Consider the following 14,891-nt stretch of genomic DNA (forward strand, 5'->3'; position numbering starts at 1 on the left):
GCCAGGTAACGATAGCGCGGTCAGCAGACATTGCTGCTAATAGGCTTCGCTTTGTACTCACTGAAAATAACACAAAGCATGTCTGAAACCACGCGGGCACAACGAGTGTTGTCGTCTTGAACTTAGTGTTTCCCGCCCGGTGGATTGTATCGGAGAACAGCACTCACTGCAAATGGAAATGTACCGTATTGCTCCAGCCTGTCTGATAGCAGAGCTGGACAGAAACTATTACGTTTTATACTTATGGCTTTACATTTGTTTGTTTTGTACTATTTAGATGGACATAATTGAGTTTTTACATTAATACATTTGTCCAAATCACATTTTACTTCTACTTGTTAATTGCAAACTAGGAAGATTTCTAAGAAAAGTGAAGATTGTTCTGCATTTAAAGGAGACAATTGTACAAACAGACTCCGTGAACAGGAAGTGTTGTGTAGATGCTCCTCTCCAGGTTTCACTGCGTACGTCATCGGTGTTGTGTAGTTATCAACGTCGACGTGTGGACCATCCATAATAAATACAGACATCAATGTTTGTGATAAATACATAATGAGCTCTTTTGTTAAGTGCTTATTGAAATGCTCTGAATTAATCTCAGCTCCCCTGGTGAACGTTGATGCAGCGTATATATTTCTAGGGCTTTTATTGTGAAAGGAAAGAGCAAAGCGGAATACATTGCCACTCGTTCAATGATCATATTTATGAATCCAGCTTTGTGGCTCTTCATGTTGTGCTGACTCACATTAAATATATAATTTCTGCGCTCCAACTCATGACATGTCTCAGTCGCGTTGCTCTCTCGTCTCTCATCCGTCGGCCTTTTTTTCCTTCAGCGCAAAAAAAAAGGAAGTTGTCGACTACTTTTCCCCAATGCATTGTGGGATACTTAAATAGGATATCATAATTCTCACTATACATCTGGACAGGACTAAAAGATTATGATGTCCTACATAGTCCACCCTGTAAGTGCTGAGTAGAGACTGGTGTTGGACACAGCCTGCACGGACCATGAAGCTGATTATGAGCATGTATTTTGATAAAAGGCATTTTCTGTCTCGTCAGCAGTATTATTCAGATGGACAGTAGATAATGAAAATAGTTAATTTGCCTTAATGCATCTCCATTGGTGCCTGGTTGGTAGTGATTGCATCCCCATGGCTCCAGTAGTGACGTCATGCAGGGAACATGTGCTCCTGTTCGTCACAGTCACTATTTGATGTGACAGCTTATGTCAGAATGGTGTTTTGGGATATTTTATGTGACATGAATGCACCAGTGTGTCCTTTCACTTTATTTATTCCTTTTAAAGAGTCAGTGTGCTGTTAGACCAGCTACTACAATGACATGATTTTCTTAGATATCCGTTGATTACTTTGAGTTTTGTTCGCTGTGAAGCTCTCAAACTTCACACCTGAACGTTAGAAAGCATTCTCGAGCTGAAGGCCGAACCCTCTCTCCTCCTGCCTTATAATGGTGAAACTTTTGCATGATCTATAATTAAAAGCAGCTAATCACTGATCAATGTAGAAGCAATGGGAGAACGTGATCGAGAAGAGCTTTTGTGTTCCAAAGAGCGAGTCGGAGCAGCAGGTTTTTTGGCGCGACGTGGCCTCGTGGTGAACGCTGTGGGGAGGTTGAACACGCTAAAGTTAAAGCAAACCTGTGACTGCAACCCTTCTGTTGATGATAATAGTATTACTCCACTGCTGCAGGATTATTCTCCACAACTGGAACAGTATCAACCTAAAGCAGGCGTGAGCACCCGTGACTGGGTGGGGTTAGGTCAGGCGATCCGAGCGGGTGCTTGTTGTTGGTGTCCGTTCCCGATGTGCTCATTAGAACACAGAATGACTCAGAGAAAGAAAAAACAAGAACAGCAACGTGGGAGCGAAGCTGCGGCTCTTCCTCTCGCTGCGTCTCTCTGTCCTCTGCTCTGCCTCCGTTTGTCTCTCATTCTGTTTCAGCCTCATCACACTCGTTTTCCCCACTGCTCACCATCCCTCCTCCTTCTCTCTCCTGTGGCACTAGATCCTCTATGGTTTGACTGAACCATCTTAAACATACATGCATGTAATATATGTGAACTATGAACATATATCTGCAGATAATGGATGTATGTTTTTGTTTGTGATAGTAGCACAATTATTTGTTGTGACGTTACGCATTTATGCATGTTAGAGCTGCAGGCTGCTACCAACGTGGGCAGTTACCAGGTTGTTAAGCACATTGCTTTATTAAGATTAGTAAGAATTACATTCCCTTCTGTGCTATCTTTTGATTTGACAAAGAAACAGACATCCTGTTAATCTCTTGTTTAATATTGAAACCCTTCCTTAGATGTTAAATATAATTGTCTTAGCTAATGACAGACGTGAAATACCTGTTAGAAACTGTGTAGGCTTCTGTGTCATGTTGACAGTCCTCGTGCTGCCCTTGACTGTAGTTCCCCTCCCGTCCTGCAGGGCGTCACTGTGGAGCTCCTGTGTGGTTCTGCCCCTGCTGGCTCTCACCTGGATGTCGGCCGTCCTCGCCATCACAGACCGGCGCTCGGCGCTCTTCCAGATCCTCTTCGCTGTCTTTGACTCGCTGGAGGGCTTCGTCATCGTCATGGTGCACTGCATCCTGCGCAGAGAGGTACCGCACGCCACGCGCACGCCACGCGCACGCCACGCACGGCGGCTACTGCTTCTCAGTTAGTTTGTGAGAGTCTCAGTGAACTGATGTAGAATCAAGCCTGTGAATGGCTGTGCTGCCATGCACATTGGTTTGGGCACTCGATCAATCAACACTTTGGTTCAAGGAGTTTGGTGACCCTCTGACTTTTCCTCTCGAACTACCAACAACCCAACTTACCTCTTGGTCAGTGTGGTGATGAGGGTCCATGGGCCGTGGTGAGCACTGTGATCCTGAAACAGGAAGTCCTTAGAGAGTGCATGTGCCTTCCTACAGCCAACCATCCTGCCAGGAGTCTGCATATCACCTACGAATGGCCTCAGTGGAACGAACCCTGTTGGAGTCTAACCGTCTTCTAGCACAGAGTACTGCAGAATCAACATTCAAACAAATGTAAAGGCACAGCTGTTAGCCGGAGGGGGCTCGTCTTCATCCTGTGTCCCTTCCCCTTTTGTTGTCTGGCATCCTAGGAAATACATCTACATTTGATCAGTGTTAAGTTTCTGGAAGTCTTCCTGCTGCTGGTTCACATTAAAACAAGGGACGAGGTAGTTTGCGCTCCTGAGCTGTGAGAAGGCTTTTAATGTCAAACATTTTGCATTTAGTTCCATTTAAACTACAGAACGGAGTAATCCTAAATGACAGAACCACCAAGTAGAACGGAGAGAAATTAGATGCTGATTAATGTGTCTGGTGAGGCCTCCACTCCCTCAGCTCACATTTCCCCCTGAGCAGCGTGATCATGACGGTTCATGATGTGTGTGTGTGTGTGTGTGTGTGTGTGTTAACTTGATGTTAACCTATTGGAAAACCGTGCGCGAAAATCCTCCCGCGCCCACTTTAAGTCCCAGCATGCCCCATTCAGACAATCTTTTGGCATAAAATACGTAATTTCTCTACTTTTTGAAACTCCTTCCTAACAGGAGTTTTGTTTAATTGTGATTTTTGTTGCAGATTCACATTCTTTAGGTCTAATCTTTCTAAAAAGGTGTCTTGTTGACGCTCCAGGAGGCTTTTTTGGGGAATCTGGCTCATATCATGCTGGATGTTCATAGTTACGATCAAAACATCTTTTAAAAGTGATTTGTTTTTTGCAGATATACATTTATTTTTTCCCCAAAGACTTTGCTCAACAAATACATACAATACACACAAGTACTGGAATTAATTTGGGGTTCCTACGACGACTCAAACAGGGAAAAACACTCAAACAGGGAAAAGGAGGTCTGGAGCCAGCATTGTTTCCACAGTTCTCAAAGGGTTAATACGTATATTTTTGTTGTATAATGAACATCGCAGCCTTTTGTCGACTCCCTCACAGCATGAAACGTTGGGAGCTGAAGCATCGTAGCAGCACCGACGTCACCATCTGTGCTCTCGTGATCTGCTACAGGTTCAGGAGGCGGTGAAGTGCCGCGTGGTGGACCGCCACGAGGACGCCAATGGAGATTCAGGAGGCTCGTTCCAGAATGGCCACGCCCAGCTCATGGTGTGAACATGCACATGACACTTTAACCTCTCTGGAGTCAACACGTGCTGGGTGTGTACACTGACTGCACTGTGTATCGCTTTCTGTCCTCAGACTGACTTTGAGAAAGACGTGGACATGGCCTGCAGATCAGGTGAGCTCCAGGTGGAACGTGTGTGTGCGATTGTGTGTTTTCCGAGTTGTGCGTCAGACTCGTCTTCGGGGACCTCCGCTTGAAAGCTACAGATGTCTCTCCGTGCCTCCTCTTTGTATTCTCACTGCTTATAATTCCTCCGCGTTATGGGAACAGATGCGAGGCGTGTTCCCCCTCACTTCTGCTCTCGTGTTTCACGATGAACATCACAGCCGCCTCCCTCTCGCCGAGGAGCGGATTTGACAAGAAATACAGCACATTACTGTTATAAGGCAGTTCAGACCGCGGCGATGGGAGCGGGGTGAGTGTGTGCTGAGCAGTTACATGCAGATAAATAGGGCTGTCGGAGTCTGTCCTACACTGCCGCTCTATAATTAAGTCCCCTCCCGACAGTGCCGCATCAGATACCGGCTCCGCTCTGATATCCGCTGGGAGTGGGAATCTGATTATCTCTCGAGACAGGATATCAAGAAAAGCATCTGGAGCAGAAAAGCTATTGAGACGCCGGCACGCCCGATGGAGAAAAGACAGAGGAGAACAGAGGGAGATGATTGTTTGTTGTTCCTTTTCTGTGTCGAGTAAGAATAGGGGGAGCACAGCGAGAGATGGTGGGACGCGCGGCGTGGCGGCTCGAGCGCTGTCGGGTGTTGTTTCACCGGCCCGGACACACACGGGACACACACGGGACACACACGGGACACACACGGGACACACACGCTGCCTAAAGCCAGCAGCCGTTGGAGGGAAGTGAGGTTGAGGGTCACAGGGTCAAGACGAGCCGGGCTCAGCCATGTTCTCCCCGTGGAGATGATTTAACACAGAAACCCCCTGGAGGACGTTTCTCCTCTCTGTCGTCTCGTGAGTCTGAGATGTGTTTGGAGGGTGACAAACACTTTGGATTATTTTGGTCGCAGTGGGGAAATTGGCTTGTCAGTGATCTCAGGCCAAGTGACAGCAACGGTGTCACATCTGAACCACAAGGCCTTCTGACTCATCAGCTGATGTAAAGGCAGAATCCCTCCAACAGCTTCACAAGGAAAAGTGTTGCTTTATAATTCCACGTGGCTCCATACGGATAGAGAGACCGGTGCAACATGTCTGAGTCAGAGTAGAAGGTTGCTTCAGTAGCTGTCCCGCCCCAAGACTGGAGGGCCCCAGATCACAGGGGCCCCAGATCACAGGGGCCAAACACGCCCCAGTTGAAACTGTGTGACTATCTGCAACAGTGAAAACCAGCGAGGAGAACGGTTGACAATCCCTGCATTCAAATCACGTTTTACAGTGTTTATCTGTATTTAATGTCTTCACTTAAAGACACCACAAAGAGTGTGACAACGTTCTTACTGTCATGGAAAACCTGGACAAGTCATGGAATTTTAAAATGATTATTTCCAGGACTGGAAAGTCTTTGGAAAAAATAAGAATCCCAAAGGTTTTGGACAAGTCATGCTAATGTGTTATATCAGAACCATTTATTGCCATGTATGTTTTTACATACAAGGAATTTGTCCTGCTAAGAGGTTATGTTCATGATGTTAATTTTCGCTGATTTTGAAATAATGAATCTGCTCAAAATATCAGCAGCATACATACATATGTTTATTCTTATCATCAAACTATTGTCTCTCATTCATTTGTGTCATTTAAGGTTCACTGTATGCTTTGAATCCTCATTGTTAGTTTAAATACTACATTTTATCACAATGTTTGCTCATGAAAATGTGGTTTAAAGTCATGGACATCCATTGGTCACAATGTGTATGACCCCTGATATGAATGAGGATGTCATATGAATGACGGTGGGCACAGGGGCGGGTTAGTCCGGCTGGTCCAACTGGGTCTTTCTTCTGTCTGCAGGCACGATGAAGCGCTCCTCTCTCCAGGGGGAGGACAAGGCCTCCTCCGGGACGCTCACCCTCCAGAAGGGTTCCAACTTCAACACCATGCCGGCCAGCATGGCCAAGGTCCACCTGCAGAACGTGGCCGACTACACCAGCCACACTCTGACGCTGCGCAGGGAGAAGGGCCCCGCCAAGGGGATCAGCACGGAGCTGCCGGGCGCCAAATCCATCTACATCTGCGACGGCGAGCTCTTCAAGCAGCTGGACGGAGAGCCGCCGCGAGGGAACGGCGAGGGCAGCGGCTCCGAGGGCAAAGGCCCCGGCTACGTCATCCTGCCGGCCAACAACACGGGCACCCTGAAGGCGGCCAAGGGCAAAGAGGACCAGACGGCCAAGTACAACATAGAGCAGCTGCCTCAGACCCGGCTCATCCACCTGGCCAACCCCGTGAACGGAGAGCCGGTGCCGGGCTTCGGGCTGAAGAGCCTGCCCGCCGACCAGATCAGCGTGTCGTGCTCCGACAGAGACTCGCCCGCACACAATCTGCAGAACATGCCCAGAGACTCCCAGGTAGCCAACAGCATGTGTGACGGGGGAGATTCTGGGGGCGTGATGTCCAAGAGCGAGACCGTCTCCACGCTGTCCATGAGCTCGCTGGAGGTAAGAGCACCCAGCTGATCCGCACCCCGTTTATCAGCCAAACACTTCATACTTATTGAAAGACATGCATGTCAACGTTGTGATATTTATGCTCACCTTACATTCTCCACTTCCAGGCCTTTATTTTGAAACTTGTTTAAATCAGAGATGAGCCTTTAATTTGTATTTTTCTCATGTTCATTGTTCTGTGATCTGCTTGTTTTAATTACGTTTTGCTTCTCATGTTAACTCAACAGTCGTTTCCTCGTTGTTGATACCGACAGCCACTTCCTGTCAGAACAGCATCACATCCTGTTGACTCACTTTCTCTTTCTCCAGCACTTCTGTCAATCAAACGTAACACTTTCTTGTCAGATGTTACGCTGGCTTCAGATGACACCATGTCAGCCTCATATGAGCTCAATCTGACAGACTTATGACACATATGACGGTTTAAAAATAACTGAATGAAAGTATTATATTTATTATTTCCAAATGTGTATTGACAGTATTTTTAAAATAGGCTACGTTTGTTATTTACTTTGACTCCTGGGTGACAGTCAGCACCCCCTCACAGCCAGAAACGGTCCTTTATTTTGAAAGCACATTTTACCATGATTCCAACAATGTGACCGTGAGATTGGAAGTCCAACGAGTTGAAACAAGCTTTCGGGGTCACACCTTAAAGGACCAATTCCACGACTTGTTCTGTCGACCAATAGGAACTCTTCTGCTTTAAAGCGCCGTGATGCTGTTGGAGCTGCGAGGTTGAGCTGTGAAACAGAGGAAAAGTCTCAGTTGGCAGTGAGCCAGTACAACACACACAGCAGAACGTAAAGGTGGTCCGTTCACGCTCTTCTTTCCAAAACTCAGTCGCTTGCGCTTCCTTCCCGATGACATCATGAAAGACGGCTCTGATTGGTTGAGGGTGAATGTGTACAACATGTGCTCACTCCTAAATATGGCGGCCTGGTCAGAACCCTGAGCTTCAAGCTGTGAGACTCCAGGTCACTCGCAGGGTTAACACTCTGACATGCAGCGTGTCTTTCACAATTAAACTTTCATTCTACGATTATTCACACAGCAAAACTACTTGGTTAGGTTAAAATAAGTATTTCTGTTAAGTAAGTGAGGGACAAAAGTGACCAAACTAAGGTCAAAAACCTCAACTTCCATCACATTCACACGGGACACACACACTGGTCTCCTTGGTGAGAGTCCTGTGTCCTTCCTGACTCTTTATCCTCGGTCAGTGACAGACACTAAAGACTTTATTGTGAAACATCAACAGGAAGTGCTGCGTTTCATTGACAGAATCAAAAGAGGGTCAAAATGAAGGTGCTTGGAATAAATGAGTGAATCTGAACTTTATTTTGAAGGGTAGATATGCTGATTTCATTAGTGATGTGGACATTAGTTTAAGTGGTTATTAGTTTAAGTGTTTAGGCCTCAATGTGTACAACTTTAATTCCATGACAACATTTGAATAGGAGCTTTTGTTTGAGGCATGATGGCAGTATGATGATGATGATGGTGAATATCCCTTTCTTCTCATCTCAGGTCCTCTTCATGATCTCTCTCTCCACATAGAGACATTTCAAAAGCTTCTCCTCCTATCCATATATCAACGTGAACGATGTCATATATCACGTCAGCTCGTTCTTTGGTTCACCATTATTTTGCATGCCATTCTTATGAGTGATATTGTATTTGTTTCTCTCTAGAATCTCCTATTTGCGATGCTCTGTGCCGCGGGCTGTTTGACCAGCACAGCTTCAGCCCTCTCTCTGTGTTGGGGGAAGTGATTAACACGGACGATCGGCTAGGGAGCCACATGTTAATAAACTGGATATTAAATCACAAAAAAAGAAATAAAAGAGCATTAAATGAAGGAGGTCTCCACGGGGCAGCGCTGTGCTACATGTCTTGCATGCTCAGGTCATTCCCTCTGTGTAATGATCCAACGAGAGGCTCGTCGTATTATTTTTAGCATCAAACCCTGCATCACAATAAATAGCACAGCTTTTTCTTCCCCCCCCTCCAAGTCCGCACAGCATCTTTAAAAAGGTTAGTGTCCAGTCCGCTCCGAGCGTCCGCCCGCTGGCGTCTGGTTCACTTCCACGATGCCGTGTGAGGCGGCAGCTGCCACGGCAACCGAGCAGCCCGAAGGTCATCTTTTCCTTCGCCCAATCCGTGATGGAGGACTCAAAGGTCATTCGGTCACAATCTGTTAACTGCAACCTTGTGCCAACAGGGTCAGAATGACCAGCAGCTACAAAAAAACTCGCCGCTCTCCTCCGCGTCCCAGAAACACCTGGTTGTTGACGGGCCGGCGCGGAGAGACACAACGCACGCGCTCAGAAACACTCGAGCGTTCGCGTGCTCGCGAGGCGCAGCATATCCAGACACATCTTTAATCTCTCTGTCTCATCTCCCCCCCAGAGACGAAAATCACGCTATGCAGAGCTTGACTTTGAGGTAATTTTAGTCTCTTTGATTCCTACAGAGCTTTTTCTTTTTTTAGATTTAGACCAAAACGCTGATGTCTCTTAGCTGTTCAGACCTCTAGATGCTTGCATACGTTCATCAGATGTATTCAAAGGGTGTGACTGTAGTGTTGGGATGGGAGATTGATGGTAGCCTGTGCCTGTTTGCCTCGTACGTTAACGTGCAATGTCCCCGTGCAGAAGATTATGCACACCCGGAAACGCCACCAGGACATGTTTCAGGACCTGAACAGGAAGATTCACAGTGCAGACAAGGATAGAGAATCTCCACCTGTTGACGCCAAAGCTGCCAAAAGATGGAGCGTGTCCTCTGCCAGCAGCGACAAGACCAACATGAGTGTAAAGAGTTTAACTTTATTCTGTTCTGCCCCCACCCCCACCCTCCCTCCTCTCCTATATCTAATGCTGTTTTCCTTCCATCATTAGTACAAACCTCCACACCCGAGTGGAGTTCCCTGTTTAATTATTAGTGCAGCAATTTTAAAGATTGCATTATTTATCTGCGTACGATGTTATTGCCAGGATAACTTAGCAGTGGGGACATCAAGGGGCATAGTTGTCACTCCAAATAACATAAACACACATCTGTGTGATGAACGCAGACTCTTCCGGCAACAGGGAGTTGGTATCTTGGTGTCTGGTTGCCGTCGGTTTTTAGTCCGATTAGGAGAGTTTATTGGTATCGCACGTTTCACATAAAAGCAGCAAAACATAATGCAGATTTAAAAACAGTTAAGAAGACATTGAAGCAGTCAAAAGGCTAAATGAAATGAATAAAAGTTGCAGTGAGGCGATGTAATCTGGTTCGGCTAAAGGCAACAGCAGACAGAGAAGTCTTCAGGACGTGAAGGAGCTGGAGGTCTCAGCTCAATGGACCAATAGCAGCCCAGCTCCAGCTGCATGCAGAGAAACAGTGTCGACAGGAAGAGACGGAGCACACAACGTCCTGGAACCACCGGCCGTCGTCTCTCAGAGACTTTTGATATTTATTAGCTTCAAACTTGACTCTCGTTTAAACTGGCTACGTATGAGACGACCCGGCCGTGGACGTCAACGCGCAGTTAGTTGTTTAACTCACAAAAGTTGCTCATGTGACCACAAACAGTGGCCGGTGCTCTGGACCGGAGGCCTGAGTATCTGCTGCTCCAGCAGACAGCTTACGAATCACAGCTCGTCCCATAACAACGTCTCTCAAAAGACACAGAGACATTTATGCTTCTGACTTCTATATGTGCCATGTGGACGTATGCAGTAGAGACATATACAATGAAACTCTGCAGGGTTATGTCCCGGCACTTAGTTTACATCAATTCAACTTTATTTTGGAGCAGTGAGGAGCTGCAATCGCTCCACAGACACGGCTGCTGGGTCAGACCATAAGCATGACCACGGCCTCCCTCGAGGGTCCATGTTGGACCATCAGGGACGCCACTTTACGATCACTGCTGTCGAGCAAAGAGTCCTTTCAAAATAAACTTCCAACATCCTTTGATATAGTTTTTACCTTTAAATAAAAAGGATTGTCACATGAAATATCCATGTTTGTTATGGGACATGGCGTCAGTGAGGTCCAGAAGTTACACAACAGCACTAATAATAAATAAATAAGTCCACGTTCACACAGACAGCGGTCTCCTGTGTCAAGGCCCAGTGTCATGTGACCATCCATCCTCATCACCCGCCTCCCTACGAGACCTTCTCGCGTGGCACATTAGGAGTTAGAAGAGGTTTTAATATGAAATATTACCAGTCATAATACACCCAGTAAGCTACACAAATGAAGCCAGCAGAGCAAACCAGAGTCAGAGAGTTGAAAAATACACATCTTCCAACATGTTTGCTCATTTTAAGAGTTTCATCACCAAAACGCTACAATGGTCAACTCATATTGCCTTTGCAGAAATGACAAGCACTATAACCTTTATGTTAATGTGATTCAAGACATGAGCATCCACGTGGGGGTTTGTTTTTTTCTTGCCTGGCATGTCGGTTAGTGAGATAAATATTGACTTCAGGAGTGTCTTTCCCTCGATGGACGATGGGAAGCTAGTTTGGGAACGTGTCCCTCAACAACGTCACCAGCAACCAGAGGGTCCATGTTGGCTCCGGCAGCAGACGACGTCCATGTCCCTCTCCTGCAAAAGATCTCCGTTCGTACTGCAGCTTTGGAGGCCGGTCTGTTCCCGCTGCACAGATCAACAGTGCAGCTATTTGATATCAGATATTTGTGATCACACACAGTCAGCTTCTTCCCAGAGACAAAATAGCCCAAAACATTTGACCGTGCCATCAAATTGATACAAGTGGAAGAGGCAGAGATCAACTTCTCCAGGATGTGATTTGAGGACGTGTCTCAGACACAATCTGCCCTGATTATTAGCCTACATAATTATATAGCTAGCTTTGTGTGCATATACCCACAAAGAAGGGTTGGAAATTGCGATGGAAGACAGATATAAATCAAAGTCAGCGCGAGGTAAAGTAGGTCCACCAAACGAAGTGACGCTATAACTCCTGAAATGCATCACATCTTGTATCCTCCATGAGAAAACAAGCCTCTTTCTCTCTGTCCTCTTCCCAGCAGGACAAGCAGCAGACCCCCAGCAAGAGGGCGTGGGAGGGCATCAGGAAGACCCACTCCCCTCCTTCCTGGATGAGGAAGGACCTGGAAACAGTGGCGGCTTCTCCTCTGGAGCTGCAGACGGTGGAGTGGGAGAAGACCAGCGCCACCATCCCTCTGGTGGGCCAGGAGATCATGGACCTTCAGACGGAGGTGTGACCCAGACCCCGGCATCGCACCCACCACTTCCTTCTTTTTTTCCAGTCCTCCCAGACGATCAAAGCTGACACACAACACACACTGCCCTGCTCTGGATATCTACCCAACGACGTGAGGGAGGGGGACGGGAGGGGGAGGAGGGGGGGATGACGTCGACCGATTCGAGAGAGAATGGGGAAGATGGCGTGTCTTTCTATGTTGTTTCATTTGATGTTTCTGTCTGCTAAACACTGGTCATCTTGTATATGATCTCAGACACCTCGGCGGCTCACATGGTACAGACGGCAGACTCTATGTGCGTCATATAGCCATGTAATAAGCCGCAAAGCATAAGGTAATCATGCAATGTCTGCCCCTGTATTAAATGAATACAATGTAATAATCATGATTATGTCTCCTTTTTTTTTTTTTACACTGTCGAGAGTTTCCTTGTGTCACGTTTCCGCTCTCTCGTTGTCATGACGGACGCTGTTGCACACGGCCCCACACGCCTCTGGACTTGTTTTTTTTCTTTTTTCTACAACATCCCTCTGGAAAGAGAAAAGGAAGGCAGACCTCCATGTGGCCCTCATGCAGCCCCTCCCCCCTCCACCTCCACCTCCACCTCCACCTCACCCCGATTCTTTGGCTCCACCCGCCGTGATCCCGGCGGGGCGAGGTCGGCCCCGCAGCGACATGTGATGGGAACGGAGGGGAGGGGGGACGAAAACAAATCCCAGACTTTACCCTGAGCCCAAATGGCCAGTTGCCTTCTCATCGACGGACACCTCAGAAGACGCCAGAGAGCAGCCGGAGGGCTCTGAGCTCTAACCGGGACCCTCGACCTCAACGCCGCCCGCAGGGGGAACACGTGTGCACGGCGCCGGTGCGTCCGGACGGGAGGCCGCGTCCAACACACACATGCTGGTTGAGGCAGTTCTCCATGTACGAGTAGTCCTGGTACAGTAAATGCAAAGTGTGATGGCGTTTTAACGATGAGAGGGAAAAACAACCGTGCGTGTGTGTGTGTGTGTGTGTGTGTGTGTGTGTGTGTGTGTGTGTGTGTGTGTGTGTGTGTGTGTGTGTGTGTTGAGTAATGGAAGACATGCAAATGGTTAAAGATATATGGTTCTGATGATTAAAGGTGATGCTAGAGGACGTGGCTGCACACAGAGAAAGCACAAGGCTCATTTGGAGTCCTGATGTACAGCATTGTAATTATTTCAACAGAGTTCTACAGAATGGATTTTAGCCTATAAATATCTTTCTTACTGTGCTTGGGGAATAGTTGTTATCATTATTATAACTATGAACATGATTATTCTGATACCTCCCATCCCCTCCTTGTCCTTCAGGGTACTGGACTATACGAGTGTTCTGTATCGCAATGTAACAGTGTGTGTTTTGATATTACCGCCAGTCACTCCCTCAAACCTGTATTTGTTGAAACCCTGACCTCCGACCTCCGACCCACTGATCTGCGCCCCACCCCGCCACACACACACACACACACACACACGCCCCTCCCACTTCCCCTCACTCCCCTTTTTAATTTACTGGGGTCGCCTCTTTGTTAATGTACAGTTTTCAGAGCACAAAATGAATGTGTCTTATTTCTAATAAAAGCATATCTATATAATAAAAGAAGAGGAGTCCTCTTGTTTACTCACACTCAATGACAGAACGTTCATTCATCATGACACACGCAGCGTAACACAAACAGCAGCAGTTACTCAGCAGTATGGTCCTACATCATTCTCCACAACTCTTCACATATGTCATCGGTCGGCACGCGTACGCTTCAAACTATGATGCTCTGATCTTTTCAAGGTAAACGTCTTCACAAGAAGTACGTTCAGGCAATGAAGCCGCTGTATTAGTGCAGGAACGCAGCGCGGTCGACTTCACATGTCTAAGAAGAGCCCAACGACTTACGTGACTGACGAGGGACAGACGGCCAACATGTCTGGAGACGTGTGATTCACGTGTTTAACGAGGCCTCACGACGACGACGTGCTAACATACGTAGCGTCCACTTTAAAAAATATATATTAAAGGTTTATTTATCCAGAAAAGCCTCATTGAGATTAAAAAACTCCTTTTTAAGAGCATCATGGCCAAGACAGCAGAAACACATAGTTTCAACAAAGTTTCAGGTAAACAGTGACAGAACGTTTTGAGATCACAGCACGAGACTCGTCTTCATTGTTCACTTCTAGTCGCTCACAGGACGAGTGCAGCCTGGACCAGAGGCCCTTTTGGCTTTGCAGCTCAGTCTGCAGAGGAATGAACAGAAGCTGCTGTTTCTAACGCAGAGTGACTCTGAGGAACATGTATATTGTATCATATGTCGATGTTGAAAGTCTTGCTTTGAAATCTCTAAAACATATTCAACACATCGAGTTGGGGAAACATGAGTTACACAACGGACAGACATGCTGAGACTATGTAAGATGACATGTGGGTGGTGAACATCCAGTACATAAGAGCAGCTGATGACCTTAACTTCCCTTCAGAGACGACTAATTAACACCTTCTGTCTTCTTTTCAGTAAAGAAATGAAAAGTTCTGGTTTTACGGAGAAATACGTGATGATCTATTTCTCTCCTCACTTCCTGGAGTGATGTGAGTTGTTACAAAGAGCTGAGCTGTTTCTGGGTGGCAACACATTCACTCAACTCCAACATGGACGCTTGGTTAGCGGCCCGAAGCTGCACACTGTGACGCTCCAGCTCCTCTCCAGCTGCAGTTCTGCAGGTTTCATGGGCGGAGTTATGACAATCACAGGGTCCTTCCAGGTCAAGATGATGTGTTCACAGGAAACGACTGGTTTCCCGTGTTTGTTCTC

The 14,891-nt window shown here is 46.9% G+C and overlaps 1 protein-coding gene across 8 annotated transcripts in view; it reads left to right on the forward strand.

Annotated features, from left to right (window-relative positions):
- The window catches only part of adgrb1a (adhesion G protein-coupled receptor B1a), a 141,943-nt gene extending 128,259 nt beyond the window's left edge, over positions 1 to 13,684 (forward strand). For 5 of the 8 annotated variants that reach the window (XM_068570545.1, XM_068570542.1, XM_068570546.1 and 2 more), the window contains 7 exons: positions 2,466 to 2,637; positions 4,070 to 4,165; positions 4,259 to 4,298; positions 6,156 to 6,799; positions 9,221 to 9,256; positions 9,466 to 9,624; positions 11,867 to 13,684. In XM_068570545.1, coding sequence (XP_068426646.1) covers positions 2,466 to 2,637; positions 4,070 to 4,165; positions 4,259 to 4,298; positions 6,156 to 6,799; positions 9,221 to 9,256; positions 9,466 to 9,624; positions 11,867 to 12,064 — 1,345 coding nt within the window. In that variant the 3' untranslated portion in view covers positions 12,065 to 13,684. The remainder of the gene's footprint in view (positions 1 to 2,465; positions 2,638 to 4,069; positions 4,166 to 4,258; positions 4,299 to 6,155; positions 6,800 to 9,220; positions 9,257 to 9,465; positions 9,625 to 11,866) is intronic. The other 3 variants (XM_068570543.1, XM_068570548.1, XM_068570549.1) reach the window with 3 other exon arrangements.
- The last annotated feature ends 1,207 nt before the right edge of the window (positions 13,685 to 14,891 follow it).

Source organism: Clinocottus analis, unplaced genomic scaffold (genome assembly GCF_023055335.1).
Source record: "Clinocottus analis isolate CAN_PGR_092001 unplaced genomic scaffold, fCliAna1.0.p SCAF_9, whole genome shotgun sequence".
Taxonomy (NCBI): domain Eukaryota; kingdom Metazoa; phylum Chordata; class Actinopteri; order Perciformes; family Cottidae; genus Clinocottus; species Clinocottus analis.